The following is a 20,552-nucleotide window of genomic DNA, read 5'->3' as shown; positions in this document are numbered from 1 at the left end:
ACTGGCAAACTACTCCGGTATCTCTTCCAGGAAAACCCCAAATGGGATCATAAAGAATGGGACACAACTGGACAATACCTTAGCACAGATACAACAATTGTCTGGGCCCCAAATATGAATTCTTCTCAGATGACTAGAGTATTTGATTTCAGTACTACAGTAGTCTGACTTCTTCCTCCCCATCCCATCCCCACCCAAAAGTAAAAGTTGCAATAGGGTTTTTTGAACGTACTTCCATATTAGATGTATATTTTGGAGAGAGTAACAACGAAATAAGTCATTGATATGATCCTGGGCAATTCACTTCACTCTGTCTCAGTTTCCTCCTCTGTAAAGTGAGCTAGAAAAGGAAATAGCAACCCCCTCCAATCTCTTTGCTAAGAAAACCCCAAATGGGGTCACGAATAATTGGACATGATTGAAAAGACTGAACAACAACAAAAATGTCTAGTTCAAGTTGGTCAAGTAAGTTCGGGATGGGAGGAGAGAGAAGGACTTGTTCAAAGTCATAGCAGGCCCATTCAAGGGCCTCTCCTTAATAAAGTGACTAGACCTAGTGCCGTGCGAAAGCAGAATTGGATTCGTCTTTACGTCCCTTTGATAGATTATCCATATATTTCTTTCAACATGTCTATGAAAGGCATTTTAAGATCACACAAGGGGGGAAATGCAAGATTCCTAAGCTTAAGATGAGTACATATTATTTACACTCTTTTTATGTTATTTTATCTAGTCTATTTCAACCAATTTCATGCCATTTTCAGATCTGTGGGCTCAAATGTCTTCATCCCTCCCTTCAGTCAGACTTCCTCATTCTTCTTCATGGAGAACTTCAGTCACTTCTTTTTTTTTCTTTTTGGCAAGAGTCTGTCTAAGATAGCAAGTGAGTTAAGGGCACAAGTAAACAGGCTTCATGTCGGAATGATTCCCAAACAAATAAAAGGAAACCAAACATCAGATCTATTTCAGAGGGTTTTGCTTTTCATTTATCTTGCTTTCCTTCAGCATTAATGTTCAGATTTTATTGTCAAGGTAATTAAATGGAGCAGCTACAGAGTTTCATGAAAAGTCTAAAGCTTTCTGTCCTTGTTTGTCCCTTCCCAGTGAACTTGTTAGCAGGGTGTCCACAGTGGAATGCAAATGAACGGTTTGCAAGGACACTCAAATCCCCTTCCAGAGTGGCCACAGAGGTTATCGCAGGTAAAGGCCTTTGCTCTATACTGCACACAGTGAGAAGTAAATCCATTTGGGGAAAGAGACAGAACTGGCTGTAGGAAAAAGGGGGGGGGGCAAAAGGCAGGTACAGTTCTAGTGTAAGTGGGGATCGATGGAATACACATAGTCCAGTTCTTGGAGTAGAAAGCAGTTTTCCATCCCCTAAAGTCCCCTTTGAAAATCCTGTGTTATTTCTTCAAATTTCTTTCTCTGGAGTGTTTACTTTCAAGCAAGGGTGGGGAATCTTCTTTTTGCTATACATATTCATAGGCCATACAAAATGACCAATTTATAGAACCCAAGCAGTGGGAGGTTGTTGAACAGCTTTCAGCTCATCATGGCCTGTGGTTGTCTTAGGAAATGATTAAGTAGGTCTTCCGGCCGGGATGGTCCCCCATGCTGTTGTAAAGTATGCGATACTGATCCGATCCCTTTGGGGGAAGGAACTTCAGGAGAGAGCAATGGCTTCTAACAACGTAGCACTGAGGTATCAAGCTCCTTTTCATCAGCTTTTGTTGACGGTGCCCTCCCAAATAAGGCCGTGTCCTGCTCTGAACTCGCAAAATTACGTTAGAGGCAGTGGTTAATTGTTGGATGCCAGTGAGAGTGGTTGCATCTGCCATCTCGATAGGAAGCTGGAATGCCGTGGCTCACTCGGAAATGGCTGGCTGTGTTCATCAGTCTGGATGGCGCGGGGAAATTATAGCCATAAAAGCCATAGGAAGGATGTAAAGAACAACCAAAGGCTTCTCGGGCAATAGGAGCCGACGGGAACACGTTTGCAGGCACATGTAACCCATACAGTGTTGGATTGGCAGGATGGGGCATTTGCAGACACTGCCCACTTAAGTCTTCAGCTTTGCCGTTTTTCAAGTTGGGGATTCCTAGAGAGGATAACATGGGAACGTCCATCATGAAAGGAGGCAGAGAATGAGGACTGGTGCTTCCAGGCTTTTCAGGAGTGGGAAACACAAGAGGTGGTGTTCTCAAAAGATTGCTTGGGCAAATCTTGTAGCAAAGAGGCAAGCTGAAGTTGTGTAAATAGGTTTCTGAACAGGGCATTCCAAGAGTGCCGGATGATAGGTGAAATGCAGGTGGTGAGCAAGGTGGAGAAAGGAAGGAGTTCAGAGGAGAGGGAGGCCCACCGTTGGAGGTCACTGGGGAGGAGCCACTGCTGCTTCCACCTGAGGGTGACAAAAGTAGTGAAAATATGGGTCCCTGGGAAGTCCCGGCTGGCTTTTATGAACATGCTTTATGTTACCCTCCCATTCTGGGAAGGAACCGGCACAGGGCAGAGATTTGGAATCAGAGGGCCTATGTTCAAAATCTGGCCCTACCTCTTCTACTTGGTGACGTTGGGTAAGTCACTTCCCTCTTCTGGTAATTAGTTCCTCATTCGGTAATGAGGGAGTGAGACTACGTGACATCTACGTTCCCTTCTAGCCCCTGCTTTCTAATCCTACGGCTTCTGTTGATGCTAGGAGTCTGGGAAGAATTCTATTAGGACTCCTAGCTCAAGTGTGTTGAGGGGGAAGGGAGTTTTTAATTCAAATTATAATTAGCTTGATTTCTTTTTCCAATGGATCAGCAAATTATTTAGAAAGGTACTGGCCCCAAATGACCTGTGGTTTGGCCATCTCATAAACATCAAACCTACTGGATAAATCTTGTTTGCCTCAAACATGTGAAAGGTAAGGCCACTGTTCTCTTCTGTTTGATTGTTATGTTATTTTCTAAAATCAAGCAGGTTCATTTCATATTTGCTTCAAAATGATGGCACTGCATTTCCCACGAGCAGGCTTTCTGTCCCCAAAAGTGACTTACACCCAAAAGTAAAGACATGTTGCTGTTACAGAACATAAAAGAGCAAGGAGGCCTTTCTGTTCGGTTAAGTTGCACCATGATCTCCCAGTTGTGTAACTTAGTAGATTTGGGAAGTCTTAGGCCAGTCTACACACGTGGCCATTAAACAAAATATTTCAGAACACTCAAACAACAAAATAAGTTTGAATTCAATCGTGACCGGTTATTGATCAGAGTCAGGTTTCTCCCACACCTCCACAACCTTGTATGTCTAGACATATCCTGAACCACAAGTTGACAGTTACCTCCACTCTTAAGTTCTGATATAATAACAGAAAGAAAAAAGAACTTCAAAGAAATAGAATGTTTCTTTTTTGTCACAATCTTGAGACTAATTGTGAGTTTAAAAAAAAAATAGGGAAACTGTAATGCAACACACATCCCCTCAGTGAAGGAGAAGCGTTGGTAATTTAATATTTTGGAGAGGCTTGTTTAATTTTGTTTTTTTGTTTGTTTTTTGTCTCCTTGTGTGCTATCCTGTTTAGAAGGTACTAGCTAGAATTAGGCCTTCAAATGGCCTACACCATCCTACAAAGTACAAGTCAGTGAGAGTGATCTGTAGATGAGGGTCGGTCAGGCGCCACTAGCCACTGAAATAAACGGGGGTCCCACAACTGATGGCTTTGGTGACATCACCTGAGAAGGTTTCTTAACCTTTTTTGTATCGTGGATCCCTTTAGTTTGCTAGTGAAGCCTATGGATTCCTCCAAAAAATCATCTGAATGATTATATTGATAATAAATCTAAGTGTTCTTTAAATGCATATAGTAAAAGAGTAGAATCACACAGGAAATCAATTGCATTGAAAAAAATACATATAACTGTTTTTTTTTTCCCCTCCAAGTTGATGGAACCCCTGAAATCTCTTCATGAGTCCTGGGAAAACCAGCAGAGATTCCCTGAGATCTATCTTCTACCAGAAATCTCACATCAGCCGTGGTTAACACGACTGGTAATATAGCCCAAGTCAGAAAACGGAAAACTTGTTTATTGCCCGATTACACAACTTTGCAAAACGTCAGGAGTGTCACTAAATGGGTCTCGGCATCCACCACTATTTGCTGACTGTTAAGAACTTTGCCTTGAGCTTTAGGTGGAGTAAATAACTGGGAACATCTCCTCTTTTCTTTCTTCCCTTTAGAAAAGCTAAAAAATAATTTTAGTCAGACTTATTTTCTGAGTGCTCTTAGGGTCAGTGACACTGTGTTAAATCCTCTCATGTCCTGAAACAGATTACACACATTTTTCCGTTCTGACACTTTCCTCAGTGTCATAATTAACCATTATCCCGGATGGGAAACATTTTGCAAACCTGTGTCAGCTGCATTTCTCAGTTCCCTCTAAACCTTGGGAGATGAGCTGTTCTGCACATATAATGAATATAAGCATGCTGATCGGTTGTCTTTTCATTGCGAGAACAAGAAGTTTTTAAGCACCTACTATGTGCCAAGTGCTGTGCTAAGCCTTTTCCAAAAAGCATTCAAAATCGGGAACAGAAAAGTCAACATTCCCCCAAGGCCTTGAAGTCAGCACCGCGGCTTCCCGACCTTTCCCTTCCCCAAACGCTAAAATCAGAGTTCTCATTTGCAGTTCCCATTTTCCCAAAGTCGCTAGGAAAATGTCTTTCACTGACTGGCAAAAAGGCGTTCCACTAAAAACCTAAGCATCCTGGGAGGATTCTATCGAATGACATGCAAAAGTGGCTATCTTTTTTCTTTTTAATTTCTTTGTTAAGTCCCTCCCTGTTTCTCTGCCTCAACAAAATGAAAGTAAGATCTAGGAGGCTTGCCAATGTTGCAAAAAGCATTGTGGTCCGTTTTGCACATCAGTCCCGAAATATTCCTAAATGTGTCCTATTCTTTACACGTGCCATGCCTGGCAGAGCAGACCAAGAAGGTCAGGAAGTGGTCAAGATCAGCACTGAGCACTGAGATCCTGCCATTCCTTTTTTTTTTTTTTTTTTTTTTTTTTTTTTTTTCCTTTCCTTTCACACTTTTCTCATCGGCAAAGTGCATTCATTCAACATAGAATTATTTGGCTCTAAATTTTATCCCTCTTTGGCATTTAAAAAACCCATTCCCTTTCCACCAAATCCCTCCTGCCCTTCCCCCCCCAAAAAAAAACCCCAACAACGAATCAAAAAAAAAAAAAAAAAAACCTATCAAGACTTGATCCAAGAGACAGGGTAGCACAGTGGAGAGAAGAAAGTCTTGGAGTTAGTTTCAAGTCCAGCCTCTGACCCCTGCTGGCTGAGTGATCCTGGGCAGGTCACTTAATCTCAGTGCCCCATGTAACTCTGTCACTATAAATTATAGGCAAGTTGCTGGTCTGCATTAGCAGAGTTTCCACACTGGGAGGTTCATACGCTGATGATGTTATGGGTCTGGATACCCAAAAAAAAAAAAAAAAAAAAAACCAATCTAATAGACCTCACAGATGTAATTTCTTGAAACGTACCAGGCTCATCCAAGCTTGGGAGACAGCGCCAAATTCTGCACAGAAACGGCAGGTTAGAAGCGTACTTACTTTGTGTTTCGGCCCCAAAGGTTTTGAAGTCCAGGCTGAGAGGCGGCCTCCACGGATAGGTCTCTAAAAGTCCGTCCAGGACACCCCTGGGCGAGGGAAACGAAACGGTCGGTGCCCTTTGTGCGGTTCCGGCAAAGGATGAGGGATTTCTCCGTCCCTCCCGCGCCTCAGTTTTGAAGGCGATTCCAGATTTGGGCCAGAATCTCCCCATTTGTTGTCCTCCCCCCGGGGGAATACCTTTTCCAGCTAGCTCCCCGCTGGAAAGAAATGGCTTTGGCTCCCTTAGTCCCCACCACACCTAATGGCTTTGCTTACCTGTTTCTTCCGGGATCTCGAAATCCTTTGGCAAAAGGGTTTCGATCTATTTTCAACTTGGTGATCTGGGGAGAGAGCAGAGGAGGAGGAGGAGAGGGTGCGAATAGGTGTTCTGAGAAAGACGGGGAGAGGAAGCCCGGGCCTGGGCGCCCCCTTTCCCTTCATTGTTCTCAGGCTTCCCTGAGGCTGGCTCGGCGCGCGCGACCCCCACAGCGGCTCCTCGGAGCCCACGGGCCCGGGCCTCGGGCCTGCCTTACCTGCTGGTTTTGGTAGGCCGTCACCGTGGTGAATTCCGTTTCTGGGAAGGAGAACGTCTGGACCCCTTCGGCCGGCAACGACTGGATTTGGGCGAGGTCGAAGCGGCTGTCTTGCACGATGACGTGCACTCGAGGTTTGTACTTGTGCATGGACTGCAGGATAATCTGGGGGGAGGGAGGCGGAGGGGGGCCGCTGGGTCAGCGGGGCCGGGCGCTGAGAGGCCCAGGCCTTTCCAACTAGGCGGCCGCAGCCCCGGGGCTCTCGAAGGATTAAGCTAGTCCCCGGCTGCGTGCCTTGGAACTCCTGTGCTCCGGCTGGGGGAGGGCGGCAGGGGCGCCGGGGCTCCCTTCGCGTGCCCCAAGCAGGCCTGAGCTGCCCCGGGAAGGAGCGATGCCTCCCGCAACCCCCCCCCCCCCCCCGCCCCCGCCCCGTGCGATTTCCCCGGGCCCGGGAGGGAAAGTGCCGGCGGCCCCGCGCTTCTCGGGCAGCCCCGTCTCTCGGCCCGGGCCTCTTTTCCTAATTAGTCGAAGGCAGAAAACGAGGGGAGAGCCCCGGAAAGCTCGGCTGCTTGGGGGGAAAGGGGGCCCTCCCGTGGTACTGCCGCCCCACCCCCCTTGGTGGTGCAGGAGAATAGGCTTTCCCGTAATCCTCCCCTAGGTGCTCCAGCCGAAGGGACCGGGCAGCCAGCTATATGCTGGGCAGAAGGGACAGCCTCCCTCCCTGCAGTCTTCGGGGGTTAGGGCCCGATCCTTCGGGGTCCTCTCTCTCTTAATCCACACCCACACCCAGCACCCAGAGGGGCCCGGGAGAGGGGCCGAGGCGCCGAAGCCTCAGGGACAGGCAGCCTCTGCTTTGCCTTTCTAGCATTAGGGCAGCCTGGAGTCAGGAGAAGGGGGCTCATCCCTCGGCCCCCCCCCATTTCCCTCTTACTCTTCCTGTCTCTGTCTCCTTCCCCCCCCCACCCCCACCCCACGGTGGCCAGTGGCCCGAATGCACACCTACATGTCCTTTGTCGTCCATCTCATTGTTGGTGAGTTTGACGCGATCAAAGCTGACGATCTGCCTCATCCAGGTCTCTCCGGAGCAGGGAGAGTCTGGGTGGATGTAGAGCCTGGGAGTGATGCAAGAGTGGTCCGTGTTCCCGGCCACCATCCACTGGGAGCTGTGGTACACGTATCTGCAACGTGGAAGGGGAGCCGTGGGGAGGGGAAGAAGGGCCCGACGCAGGCCCGCCAGAGGAAGGCCCTCGGTCCCCCGCGGGCCGGAGCGGCGAGTGCGCTTGGAGGATTCTGGCCTCGTCCGGGACGCCCGGTGAAGCCCGCGCCCGGGGGGAGCGGCGGGGGATTTCCCGGAGTCTGGTTGGGATTTCCTGGAAGCGACCGCAGGAGAACCTGATCTAGGCCGCCTCGGAAGCCCTGAGTCCGGGGAGCATCCCTCCCCGCTTCAGCTGGGACCCGGGCGGCTCGGAAAGCCGGGGCTGGCAAACGCGCTCGGCTCGCCTGCTCGGGGGAATCTGGCTCTACGCTAGTTGGAGAGGGACCCCGGGAGCCCCGAGCCTCCCGCATTCTCCCCCTCTCCACCTCCAGAGACGATGGGGTGACTCAGGGCACGTTTCCAATGCAGACGCTAGACAGATGTGCGGCCGGCTCCCCAAACACTCCAGGCAGCGGGAGCAAAAGCAAACAGCTGTTTCTGTTTGCAGACCGCCTCCCTCCTCCACCTCACCCCCCCACCCCGGTCCCCAGCTAGCTGGTCGACTTGCAGCTTTCCCGTTCCCCTCACCTGGGCCGGTTGGGGGCCACGCTTTGGAGGCGCACAACTTAGGGCCGGCGGGGTCAAGCCATCCCCAGAGGGAAACCTGTTCCTCTTGGCCAGCCCAACCGTGCCCTTAGACTGTCTTGGTCCGAAAGGGCCCTAGACTTCCGCAGGACCCGGGAGCCGCCGAGTAAAGGAAAGGACGGCGCCCGATCCCCGTGGCCGGAGGGTGGGAGACTCGGCTCCGAGGACACATGACGCCCGAAGCTTCGGGGTGGCAGCCAAGGACCACGTGGGCCCCGGACGGGGAGCCGATCCTCTACCTGACGGCCGAGGAAGTAGCCGGGATCCCATTCACCTCCTCTCGGGCACAGGAGAGCTCAAAGCAAACCCAGCCCGAGCGGACGGGGCTCCGTGGAGTTGCCCGCTTGGAAAGCGCCCCAAAGCTTCCCGAGGAAGAGTGTGACTGTTGGGGGAGCGAGCGCCGGGCGCGCGGCCCGCCCGGTTACGATGCCGCTGAGTGCCAGCCCCCGGCCTTTACCTGTATCTTTTGGAGTCCACCGGCACCACGTCGATGGCGATGTAATACTGTTTGGCGGGGTCCAGCCCCTTCACCTTGACGCGAACGGAAGGGAACATTCGCCTGCGGAAGAGACGGAAAGCCCTGCTCTGCCCGGCCTTGAAGAACGTTTGTGGGGCGGGGGTGGGGGAGAGGCCGGCCGCCTCGCGCTCCCTTCCAAGTGCGAATGGAAGAGCCCTCGGGACTGGGCGCAGAAAAGGCCCCACGAAGCGCCCCCCGCGAGGGGAGGAGCCCGGCCTCCGGCTGCTCACCGCCCGAAATGTCGTCGCTGCCCTGGGAGACGAGGGTCCCCGTGGGAAGTCTAACGGAGCTGCTTCCAAAAGGGAAAGGGGGAAACGAGCAGCTCCACTGACGCTCAGAGACTCCTGTGAATCGTCCCCCGCCCGTGAACCCCGAGAACTTTGAAATCTTGGCGGAGTCTTTCTGGGCTCCCCCCACCCCCACCCCTTCATCCCTTGCTTTCTGCTGCTTGGCAAAATAAAGCCCGATGAGAGGAAGCTCAGAGGCAGAGTGCCGAGCGAGGCGCAAACCGGAGGCTTTGGGCTGGGGCGCGCCTCCCTCCCGTCCCAGGGCTTCTCCGAATGTCCCCCGGCCCCCGACCCGTGGGGCTCAAGGAGCTCGGAGCATTTTTCCTGGTAAATGAAGCCGTCCATTGAGATGCGGGCTCGAGGTGTGACCTCGGGAGTCCCCGCTGCCAGCGGCCGCCTCCGGCCTCCCGGAGTCGGAGAGGGGCGTGTGTGCCTCCGGCCCGGGGCGCAGCCCGGCTCGCAGGGCAAGCCGTTGCTGCCCGGCCGTGGGAGGCGTCTGGTCCCGTCCGCCTCGGGCCCTCCCGGCGTGGGCCCCGGGCCCGGGGGCCTGCCTACCTGCCGGCTTTCGTGATGATCATCTCAGTCCCGATCTCGTGGAATCTCTGCCACAGCTCCGAGCCTTGCAACTCCGCCTGCACGTTCTCTCTCTCTTCCGCACCTTCGGGCCCTCCGGAGAAGGCGGCCATCGAAGCCTCCGCTTTGGCTCTCTTCTCTGCCCGGACACCGAAATGGAAGGGACGTGAGCTCCAGCCTCTCCCCTCCTGGCCGCCTCCAACACCCAGCGCCCCCGGCCCATTTTACAGACTGGTACTGCTGGAAGGAAGCTTAGCGCCTTCGCTTTGGCAGAGAAATAAACGGAGACTAGCAAGCGGACAAGTGTCCCACGGCTAAGGAGTTTCTGTCCCGGGCCACCGCAGGGTGCCTCCGAATGGAGTGAAGTATTTCGGGAAAGGAGACCCCCGCGCACCCATCCCCACCGGGGGCACCAGCAAAGAAGCCGCTCTGGTCCCTCAAACCCACAACCCTCGTGGGGAACGACTAAGAGGCGTCGGGCCGCGGCTCCGCGGAGCTCGGGTCTCAGCCCGGGGCCTCCCCTCGCCCCTCTGCACTCCCCGCGGCTGGGGAGCCGGGCGGCCCCAAAGGAAGCTGCGCCTCAGAGGCAGAGTCTCCGTCCCTCTCAGGCTCTCCTGGCAGCTCCTCCCGGCGGTAGTTAGGCTGCCCCACGCTATGGGACCCCCGCCCCGGCCGTGACCCTCGCCCACCCCAGACGGCTCGCGGCCGAGGAGTCCCCCCCCCCCCCGTCCCGGGGCCGGCCGCCTTCGGCGTCAGAGGTGCGATAGGGTGCTGGGGTGGAGGGGGGGGGGTAGAAGGGTGAGGATACTGACCCGATTCCTCGACCTTCCTCGCCAGCCCGGCTTCTCTGTCTTCGTCTTCTTCCTCCTCCTCCTCCTCCTCCTCCTCTTCCTCGTCGCCTTTCTCCAGCAGGTCCTGAGCGGGTTGCTCATCCCGCAAGTCTCGGAGTTTCCTTTTGGTCGATCTGCCCACCAGGGCTTCCACGGAGAAGGCGTGAGCTCGGGAGCTTAAAGCCATCCCCGGACACACCAGCGCGATCCACACGAGCGAGAGAAGCTTCGACCTGATCCTTGGGGGAGGGGAGAGCGGTTGGGGAAGGGGGGACTAGTGCACAAGGAAGTGCAGGGGAGACCCAAGACGCCGAAAATGGAATTGTCTTGGCCCACGATTTTCTAAAGGAGGAAAGCAGAAGAGAGATTAAGACCCGAGGCTCCTCATTATAGACTGGGGAAGGACCGAAACTTCTGCCTAAAAAAAACTTCCCATCGGACATGTGCGGACCATCAGTCGTCAGATCCCCCCGGTTCTTTTTTTTTTTTCCCTAAGGCTTCTACAAGATTGGCAAGGGGAGACTCGGGAGGGAGCAGCCCTGCCCCCGAGGGCCGGCCGGGGAGCTCCGAGGGGGGCGCCACGGCAGGCGGCCGGGGGAGAGCGGCGGGCGGGCGAGCGAGCGAGCGAGCGAGCGGACGAGCGACCGCCCGGATGCAGGCACTAAGGCAGCCGGGCCCGGCCCGCAGCCCGCAGCCTCCGCTGTTTGTTTTGGAAACTGGTGGAAGCAAAAAGAGCACAGAGTGACATTTCAGAGCGTGGGGCGGGGAGGGGGGGGGGCGGGAGAGGGGAGGGGGAGGAGGAGGAGGGAGAGAGACGGCCTCGTCTAGGATAAATAAAAGGTTACTGTTTTACATTAAATTGTAAAACTCAAAGAAATGTGACATAATTGCCCACGAGGGGCCACTTTTCCGACAAAAGTGCAAATAGTGTTTAACCAGATCCAGAGAAGTCTTCCCGGGGTTTTTGGCTAGCCGGCGCGGGCGGCTGCTGGGGGCCGACGTTCCCCAGAACCGGGAAGCCGACATCCCGAAGCGGGCCTGGGGGCCGCTGGCCGCTTGGGGCGCCCTTCGGGGCCGCCCACCTTTGCAGCTTTGAGGAGTGCGGGCCCTGGAGCTCGAAAGCCCCCGGTTGGCCAGCGCCGGCCCTAAGCCCAAGGCTGCCCCCGACTCTTTGCCTTGAAAGGAAAGGTCGGAAACTTAGCCTGCCCGGCCCGGGGCTCATCCCGACGCGGGGATCTCGGCCTTCCTTAGAGGTCCTCCCTCTCCCAGCCCCGGCCGCCCGCGCTTTCTTGTTCTCCCCGGACAGCCTTCCCCAGCAGGCTTCGGGGTCTCCTTCCTTCTAGTCGTGCGCGTCCCAAGCTGGGGCCGGGGACCCCCGAGGACGCCGGGGATAGAATTCCACCAGTGCCTCAACTCGGATAAAGAAAAAGGGGCATTTTTATTTTCACTAAACTCCCCCCCCCCCCCCCCGAGATTGACCATTTCAAAGCCCGACCGACTCCCAGCCGAGTCTACAGGCCTCACCTGCTGCCCAAACAGAACAGGCTACATAGGTTAAGAATCCCTGATCCAGTCTCTTCCTCTATGTGGGAAACATTCTTTTTTGCTCACAACTCCTAAGTAGATGTCGATCTGTAGAGCTAGATGAAGCCTCCGTCTGTTCATTTCTCTCTTCCTCCTCCTCTTCCCCTTTTCCTTCCCTTTCTCTCTCTTCATCTTTCTTTTCTCTCTGTTCATCTGTCTCCTTTTCTCTCTTCCTCTTCCTCCTCCATCTCCCTCTTCTCCTCCTGCTCCTTTCTTCATGTCTTCCTCCTCCTCTTCTCTCTGCCTCCTCCCTCCCTCTCTCCCTCCTTCCTTTCTTCTTTCCCCCATCTCTCCTCACACACATTTGAAGCCCATATTTTCCCCTGTCCTCCATGTCAATCCTTCAAGTATCTATAATTTCATCAATGAAGGGAGGGGCACTTGTGATTAGCAAGAGCGGCCTGTTAAATGTGTCTCAGGATGAAAAATTCGTTACCTCTAAATCAGCCTGGTGATGCTCTTGTCTGATCGTGAAAAGACAGTGTGATCACCCCGTGCCCATATATGCGACAGATCATGGCTCTGGAGTTGGAAGAGACTTTGGAAGTCATCTAGACCCAGCCCTTCGTTAGACAAAGGAAACCGGGGCCCAGAAACTTTTTGCCTAAGGTTCCATAGATTAGCAGAGCTAGAATATAAACCGAGATCCTAAGGTTCCAAACCTTGCCGCAGGTTGACTACTGAAACTGAACTTTCCACAACTTTCTTAACTGTCCTGTGACACCACTGTCATTGAACTGGCCTTTAAGATATATGCTGAGGTGAATGGATATGTTTACTTGGAAATGTAATATGGAAATTTTTTTCCCCTAATGCTTCTACAAGATTGGCAAGGGGACATTTGGAATATGGAAACATGTTTACATGATTGCACATGTTTCACCTAGACTGCAGTGCTTGCTGTCTGGGGAATGGGAGAGGTAAGGGAGGGAGAGGGAAAATTTTGGAAATCAAAATCTTAAAGATGAACATTGGAAACTACCTTTATATATAACTGGAAACAATAAAATACTGTTGAAAAAGATAAAATAAAATATATGCCGGGAATGGTTAGGTGACGCTGCAGTGGACAGAGCACTGGCCCTGGAAGCAGGAGGACCTGAGTTCAAATTTGACCGCAGACCTTAGAAAGTGTGTGATCCTGGAAAAAATCGCTTCATCAGGATTGCCTCCAAAGTAAAATAAAATAGATGCTGCCTAGCTGCAAAGGTGATGAAATCCAAAATAATCACAGGTGGGAGAATCTGGCTGATGATTTCACCGATTTGGGGAACTTCCTGATGTGGAAACTCTCTCTGACAAAGCAGATTGGCGAATGATCTTTAATCCCGGTCTTGGAGAGGTTCCTGAGGCTACTTACAAGATAAGTGACTTGGCCAGGGTCACTCAGCTGACACAAGTCAATGTGTCAGACCCAAATGTGAACCTAGCTACGTCTTACCGATTCCAAGGTTGTCCGCTTATGCCATTTAATGTACAACTTCAGTATCTGAAGGGTCTTGAGGAATATGCCCATTTCCCTTAGTGTCTCAGCTACCAATCCCATAGATTGTGCATTTTTGAGGCGACAATAAGACATTTCCTATTCAATAGCTACTTTCCATGATACATCCATCAGTGGTGGCACAGTGAACAGAACAGACATTTACTAGCTGTGTGACCCTGAACAAATCACTTTGCCTCTCTCGGCCTCAGATTATAATATACTTACAGATCTTCGAAAACACTCCATAATTATGAATCTAAAGGAGAGCTATTACATCAGTAAAACAAACAGACAAACAAACCCAGCAAAGTACCTTCCATGGTCCTAGCTTGCTCACTTCCTTCACTTAGATTCTGAGGCTGCCATGATCCTTTGTGAAGGTAATCCTGGGATCTCGAATACTCAGCCAGTGGAGCAGAAACTTCAACATGTCTTTCCAAGCAAGAAGGGCTTAGAGTAGGGCCCCAGGCACGGACCATATACCCGTCATCCAAGGACCAGCCGAGCTAAGCCGAGAGATGCTCAGTACTGGGTTGGTCTCAGGGTGAAGAGATGAAATTTTCCACCACAGCAACCCCCATATACCAAGTTATAAAAGGGCTACTATCTGCATCGGTTAAGGGAATAAAAGCTCCACATCAATGAAGTTATACACCTTTGAAATACTGAAATAAGGAAAAAGGAGACTGATGTCTAGTCTCTGTTGGGAAGACAGCATTCTGATTTTATAATGAGGAAGACTGTCATTTCAGTAAAGAAAAACACTGGGTTGAGTCTTAGGAAGCACCCTCTCCAAGCCCAGGACTAAGAATTAAGTGGTTTTAAGTAAGTCATTCTAAGTCTCAGTTTCTCATCTATTATCCTCAATGTGCTTTAAAATGCCTTTCAACTCTAAAATTCTAGGCTTTTAATATTCTATAATCTATTTGCATGTCTTCAGATAGGACTATCAAGTTTTATTTATGGTGTAAATGTGGCCCAAGATTAAGAGAATCTTGGTAAAGCTCAAGACAGATTGCTCTGACCCCATTTCCTGACGTGATCTTGGCCACAAGTCAATGGAACTTGGTTTCTGCAGTCTTGACTCAAGGAGGGCAGAGAAGTCCTTGAGCATTCTTTCCATCGGAGCCAGAAGATGACCTGCTCAGTGGAAAGCGATTTGGCTCTGTTTAAGTTTGGTTCCGTCGGAAGGAGGCAACTGAGGAAATATTGGAGGAATCTGCAAGAATCTCCGACTTATTCGGCCACTGTGTCAAGTCGGAAGGGATCCCTTCTCCTAAATGCAGGTTCTTCCTTGAGTCGAGTTCATATTCTCTGTAAAGGGTCTGAAGCGGCCTGGGGAAAATTGACTTGTGCCATTGGATTCCTGCTCAAATCAAGGCAGATAAGTGTCTGAACTGTTCCTTTCGGAATGAATGTTCCAGAGAGCTCTTTTTGTGGTTGGTGGGAACTGTTTTTCTTGGGGGGGAATCCCCAATAATAATGATAAGCAAATGTGAAATCTGGAGATGAAAAACTCTTTGGAGAAAGCTTTTCCATTCCCAATTGAATGTCTATTTGACAGCATAGCTGGAAGCAATGTAGCTAAGCTCTTCCTGTGTATATCCCAATGGGTCTGGAACCCGGGAGGAGTTTCCCGGAATTCCTGTTAACCTTCCCACCCCTAAGAAAATCAGCCCCTCCAAAACAGCTTTGCAAGTTCAGCTGCAGGAGTCTTTTGCTTTCAGGTACTGGGGTTCAGTGTGGCAGATGCTCAGGTCAACAATTCATCCACCACAGCTGGACGCTCTCTTTAGCACATCGGATCCTGCTTGGCCCCAGGGCACCTATAAACTATTTGAGGAAACAATTTTCCAAAGGCCATGCTAACCACAGAAGAGTAGTAGAAGGTCTAGAAGAGCACTGGCGCTCCTGGGTGGTCAGATCAGAGAGGAGAAGGGGGAAACTGATGACAATTTGGAAATCCTTATTATCAGATGACTGTGGAGAGCCTGGGAAAATACCCATGCAACAATGAAAAGTCAGCCTGAATGATGGATTCGGGGGGAGGGGGACTCCACAGGCTCTGTGACAGAGGCATCATGTAGTCACACTGGATAGAAAGGCTGCAGGGGAACCAGATAGACCCGGGCCTCTGCCATATGTTGACCGAGTCATCCTAGACAAGTCACTTAACCACCGAGTACCCTAGGCAGCTAAGATTGTAAATTGCAGAAGAGGCACTGAACTGCACTGGTAGGATATGTTTCCTCATCTGGGAATTTCCTCTACCTGGAAAACCACATGTTTAGCCCCTATTCTGATCTCTATCTAATATCACTGAAATTACAGGAGGTATGAGATGCCCCTTAAGGGACATATGGTTTATTAGAGCTCTTGCTGGAGATGAAATTTGAACTTAAGGATATAAATTCATTTGTATTCCTAGGGGGAGGGGAAATCATACCATATGTCATTAATGACTCTGCAAAGAGCTATGCATATTAAGACCATATGAAACCCCCTCCCCCAAAGCTGTGACCAAATTCAATCCAATGAAACATTTATTAAGTGCTTACTATGTGCAGGATACTGTCCTAGGTACTAAAGAGAGAAGTCACATGGGGCCTGCTCTCAAGGAGCTTGCCACCTACTGGGGATACTAGATCCCAGAGTCAGGATTTTCTATCTTTATTCAGTAAGCAGCAGGGAATCAGTACAGTCTTTGAGAGGTGAGGGGGTGAGCAGAGTAGTCCCTGGGAGTGGAAGCTCTTTGAGGCCTAGAACTGTTTCCTTTCTGCCTCTGTACTGAGAAGGCCCTTGATGAACGCGTGCTGAACTGACCGGCGTGCGGACGTATTCATTTAGGGCAACGTGTGGGTCAGGGCATCTGGGCAAAATGAAACGGGCAAGTTTCCACCATCACACATTCTCCAGAATATCCGGAAGAATTCAAAGAAGCTGTTTCAGCTGTTGTGATTTCTTTGCCTTGAGTCCGGTGATTATGGCCGAGTCCGGCTGTTTTCTTTCACCTTCCTAAGTCTCTTTCAAGGAATTGGTTTTTCTCATCTGTGACCTACGAAACCGTTGTTTTTCTGCCCGACATCGGTTACGTCAAAATCAGTGCTTTGTCTTCTATCCAAGTCGTAACCAGACAAGACCCCGCTTAGCTTCCCAGATCTTTCAGGTCCGTTCAGCCGTTCAGGGTGCTACGGCAAGAGACAAGCTCCATGCTCTGTAGTTCAGTGGGGCCTCTGACCTTCCACGGACTCTATGTAAAGAGGGATTGAAGAAGTCATTTAAGTAACTGCTCTGAAGAGAAACTACAGGATCTTAATTTTTCTCCACCTGTCTACAGCTGAGAAGGCCATCTTGGATGGTACCAAAGGATGCATATTCATTTCTCAGAGCCTGTACCAATAAGAACTGCTAGCATTTATATAGCACTTTGGTTTTTGCAAAGAACTTTACAAATATTTTCCCATTTGATCGTAATAAGCACCCTCTAGGTGCTATTGCTGTCTTTTATTACACATTGGAGGAATCTGAGGCAAACACAAGTTAAATGACTTACCCAAGGTCACACAGCTAGGATGAGTCAGGATTTCCATTTGGGGCTTGCTGACTCCAGGCCTAATATTTTCTCTATTGTGTCACCTACCCTAGGGCTTCCTGTGGAAAATCCTAAACCCTTAATACTTCAGAAGACTTGCATGCATCCTGCCACCTCAGTCTTTCTGAGTTGCTACGACCCCCAAAGTTCATACTATGAAGTACTCGACCTCCTGATGATGAGCTCTTAACTAGGTGAAGCCTTTGACAGCAGAAGGTGCCAGGCTTTGTTTGGAGCCTTTCTAGCTTGGGCGGATCCCCGGAAGACCTTTGGAGAGCCCAGCGCTGTCCCCGTGCCACAAGGAAGCATGGATACCTTCTTCTTGGATACTTTCCCCCACTTTGATGGTGGAAGAAGAATGATTTGAATAATTCACATCTGAGCCAACCAGGTGGCATTGTAATGGAACAGCAGCCCCCGAGACTGGAGGACCTACATTCAAGCGCAGCTTTTTATCCATCCCACCTATGTGGCTCTGAGCAGGTGATTTCACCTCTCTGAACACTACGTTGCAGACAAGGTGCCAACTTGTATTACTAGAAGAGGATTCTTCATGGGGAGTTCCCCGTACCCATGAAACCATAGCTTCAGCCTCTATTCCTATCCCTGCTACAATTTACAACAGACATTACACTCATTCCCCATGGTAACCCTGGGAGATAGAATTTTGGGTTGCTGGGTTTTTGTTTTTTGGTAGTTTTAAAAATATTTGTTTTTTAAATTCTGAATTCTCTCCCTCTCTCCAGTCCCTCTCCCCCCACTGAAAAGGCAAGCAATATGATAGCAATTATATACGTGACATTCTCCAAAACATATTACCGTATTGGTCATATTGAAAAAAAAAAAACAAAAAAAATGTTTTTTAAATCATACTTCAACTTGCATTCAGGATTAATTAATTCTTTCTCTGAAGATGGATAACATTTTTTCACCACGGGTCCTTCAGAACTGTCTGGGATCGCTAGACTTGATCAGAGTGGCGAGTTTTTTATGGTTGCTCATTGTACAATATTGCTGTCATTATGCTCAAGGTTCTTCTGTTCGGCTTGCCTCTTACTGCAGTAGTTCCTATATGACTTCCCAAGTTTCTCTGAAGCCATCCTGCTCAGTGTTTCTCTTAGCATTGGGATGGACCACAGAACGTAATTTCTTTAGCCATTTCCCCACCTGATAAGAGTCCCTTCTGTTTCCATTTCCCTGCTACCACATAGAGCTGCTAGAAATATTTGTGTACATACAGATCCTTTTCCTTTTCTTTTGCTCTCTTTGGGGTAGAGACCTAGCAGTGGTATTGTTGGGTCAGTGGGTATGGACGGCTTGACAGCCCTTTGGGTTCCAGATTGCTCTCCAGAATGGTTGGATCAGTTCACAACTCCAACAGTGCATTAGTGTCCTTATTTTTCCATAGCCCTAGAGAGTATATTGTTAAGCCCACTTTACAGATGTAGAAACTGAGGCTCAATTAAATTGACAAAGGATTTGTATTGAACAATGTGGAAAGACTTGCTGACATTTATACAACTAGCACAGGAGTGGCACAGCCAGGAGTGGGACCCAGGTTTTCTGCCTCCGAGACCAGTGTCAACGAGCTTTGTTAAATTAATAAGATCCACTATCTTGTAGGTGATGTTCTGCATCTGTGACAGTCTGATATTCCTGAGGAGAAAATGGCACATTTTCACGGACAAGCAGAGCCTGCCACACTCAAGGGCTGTCAGACCTATTTGAGCTTCTACAATTTCTGGTTTCCGTACCTATAATTTCTAAGGAAGACAGAATGAAATCAAATGCTCCGTTGGAGGCAGAACTCACAGGATTTGTCTTCTAGCAGAAGCCCTGGGAATTTCATAATAGAGACCATTTCCTCAAGATGTCAAATACGTCTGCCCCCTCTCCTCCCTGCTGCTACATCCATCTTCAAAGGAAGATGAAATTTGGGGAACTTCCAAATGCAACCCTCTAAACCTTTTGAAAAATAGTCGTCCTTTCCCCAGTCCTTCCATTTTTGGACAACATATGTAAATGTTTCCATTTTTTTAGATATTAAAAAGGCAACTTTTAGTTATAAACATTAACCATTTAAAGCAAAAACATACTTCTATACGTACACATTATATGAACCGCATATTCTGGTAACTAGGAAATTTTATGGCCAGAATGGATCTTACCTGAATGTAGCTACCAGGGGAAGAATGTATCTTCTGAATGGTGGTTTTAGCTCCCTGTAAATTTTTGCACTCAGGACGAAGCCCTAGTTGCCCTATCTTTGTTATAACTGTGACAAAATAGCATTTTGCATGGAGGATGAGTGTATGAGTAGAATTTGTTGGAGATATTCTTTCATATTGTGGTTCCTTTTTGGTTATCTGTCATCTGAGTAGCAGATGATAGATATTTGATGACATTTATACAAGTAGTAGGTGGCACAGCCAGGAGTGGGACCCAGGTTTCCTGCCTCCAAGATCGGGGTCAACAAGCTTTGTTGTTTCAGGGGAAAATTGGGATCAGTTTGTTATCCCATAATTAGAAAGGCCAGACAACTATATCACCGAGTCATAGAATGGCTTCAGTCAACAGATACTAAGCTTTATAAGAAGTTGAGAGGTCATATCATCCTGATTCCTTTCCAAGCTATGATTTCTATATATTTCAGAATCGGGCCCCAGAACAATAATAATCTCAGAATCAAGGGTAATAAAGGCAAATCTGACTTCCTACCGGAGTCATTTGCCTTATAGCTCTTAAGAGAAAGCATAAGAAATGTAATACGTACTTTCCCCCTTCAACAATGTGGACCGCTAACCCATTGGGAGCACTGAGAAATTAAGTGTTCTTGCCCTTTAGACAACATGGCATAGTAGAATGCTGTTTCTGGGATTCAAGAAAACCTGAGTTGGAATCCTGAAACTAGATTCATACTAGTGGTATGAATCTGGACAGCTAACAGCCCTTCTGAGACTCAGTTTCCTTCTCTCTAAAAACAGGCGATAATAGCACCTACCTCAAGGGGGTGCTTTGAGGTTCAAATGAAATCATGAATGTAAAGGGCTAAGCAAAGATCAGCTAGTTTCAGAGGTAGTATAGGTAGTTCCGTGTGTGTGCGCGCGCATGTGTGTTTCCATGAAGTGGAGCCCTTGCAAATCAATTTGCAGACTTTGCTATTGCAACACCTCTGCTGGTTTGCCTTCTGTTAGAACTGAAAAATGCCTTGGAATACAGTTCTGTCTGGCCCCCAGGAAATGGGAGGTGGGGGTGGGTGGGAGTCAGTCCACTTGGTTTTTAAATAAGTGCCTTGGCCTCTGAATCTCCCCTCTTTTGGAAGCCTACTTCCAAATGTTTTTACTCCCTGTTTACTCGTTACTCTAAAATCCTGGTGAGATCTGTTAACGGAAGCTTGCTGTCAAATAGCTATTGTGCATTGTTCAGAGTGTGTCTGTGAAGCTGCTCCCTCTCCTGAGGTGCTGGACAGAGTTGTTAGATGAGGAGCTCTTTCCTATGCCCGATGGCCCATTCTGACAAGGCCACTTGGAAAGCCCCAAACAGCGACTGAACAAGAAGTTCTTCATTTGAACTCTATAATCCAGCTCCAGTCAAATCATGAAAACGAACTATATACTGCTATGCTGTATGAGCTGATCTCCTAGCACTTCAGCCCTAGTGAGATGGG

The 20,552-nt window shown here is 49.5% G+C and overlaps 1 protein-coding gene across 1 annotated transcript; it reads right to left on the bottom strand.

Annotated features, from left to right (window-relative positions):
• Nucleotides 1-397: 397 nt before the first annotated feature.
• TBX22 (T-box transcription factor 22) lies at nt 398-10,822 on the bottom strand. The gene is made up of 8 exons (XM_031944559.1): nt 10,206-10,822; nt 9,376-9,532; nt 8,474-8,575; nt 7,180-7,354; nt 6,177-6,341; nt 5,920-5,984; nt 5,605-5,690; nt 398-2,399 (listed from the first exon to the last, which is right to left on the bottom strand). The coding sequence occupies exons 1-8, from the start codon at nt 10,408-10,410 to the stop codon at nt 1,786-1,788; spliced, it is 1,569 nt and encodes a 522-aa protein (XP_031800419.1). The 5' UTR covers nt 10,411-10,822; the 3' UTR covers nt 398-1,785.
• Nucleotides 10,823-20,552: the final 9,730 nt, after the last annotated feature.

Source organism: Sarcophilus harrisii, chromosome X, assembly GCF_902635505.1.
Source record: "Sarcophilus harrisii chromosome X, mSarHar1.11, whole genome shotgun sequence".
In the NCBI taxonomy this organism is placed as follows: domain Eukaryota; kingdom Metazoa; phylum Chordata; class Mammalia; order Dasyuromorphia; family Dasyuridae; genus Sarcophilus; species Sarcophilus harrisii.
The sequence above is the reverse complement of the archived record's forward strand: the minus strand, read 5'-3'. Positions and strand labels throughout refer to the sequence as shown.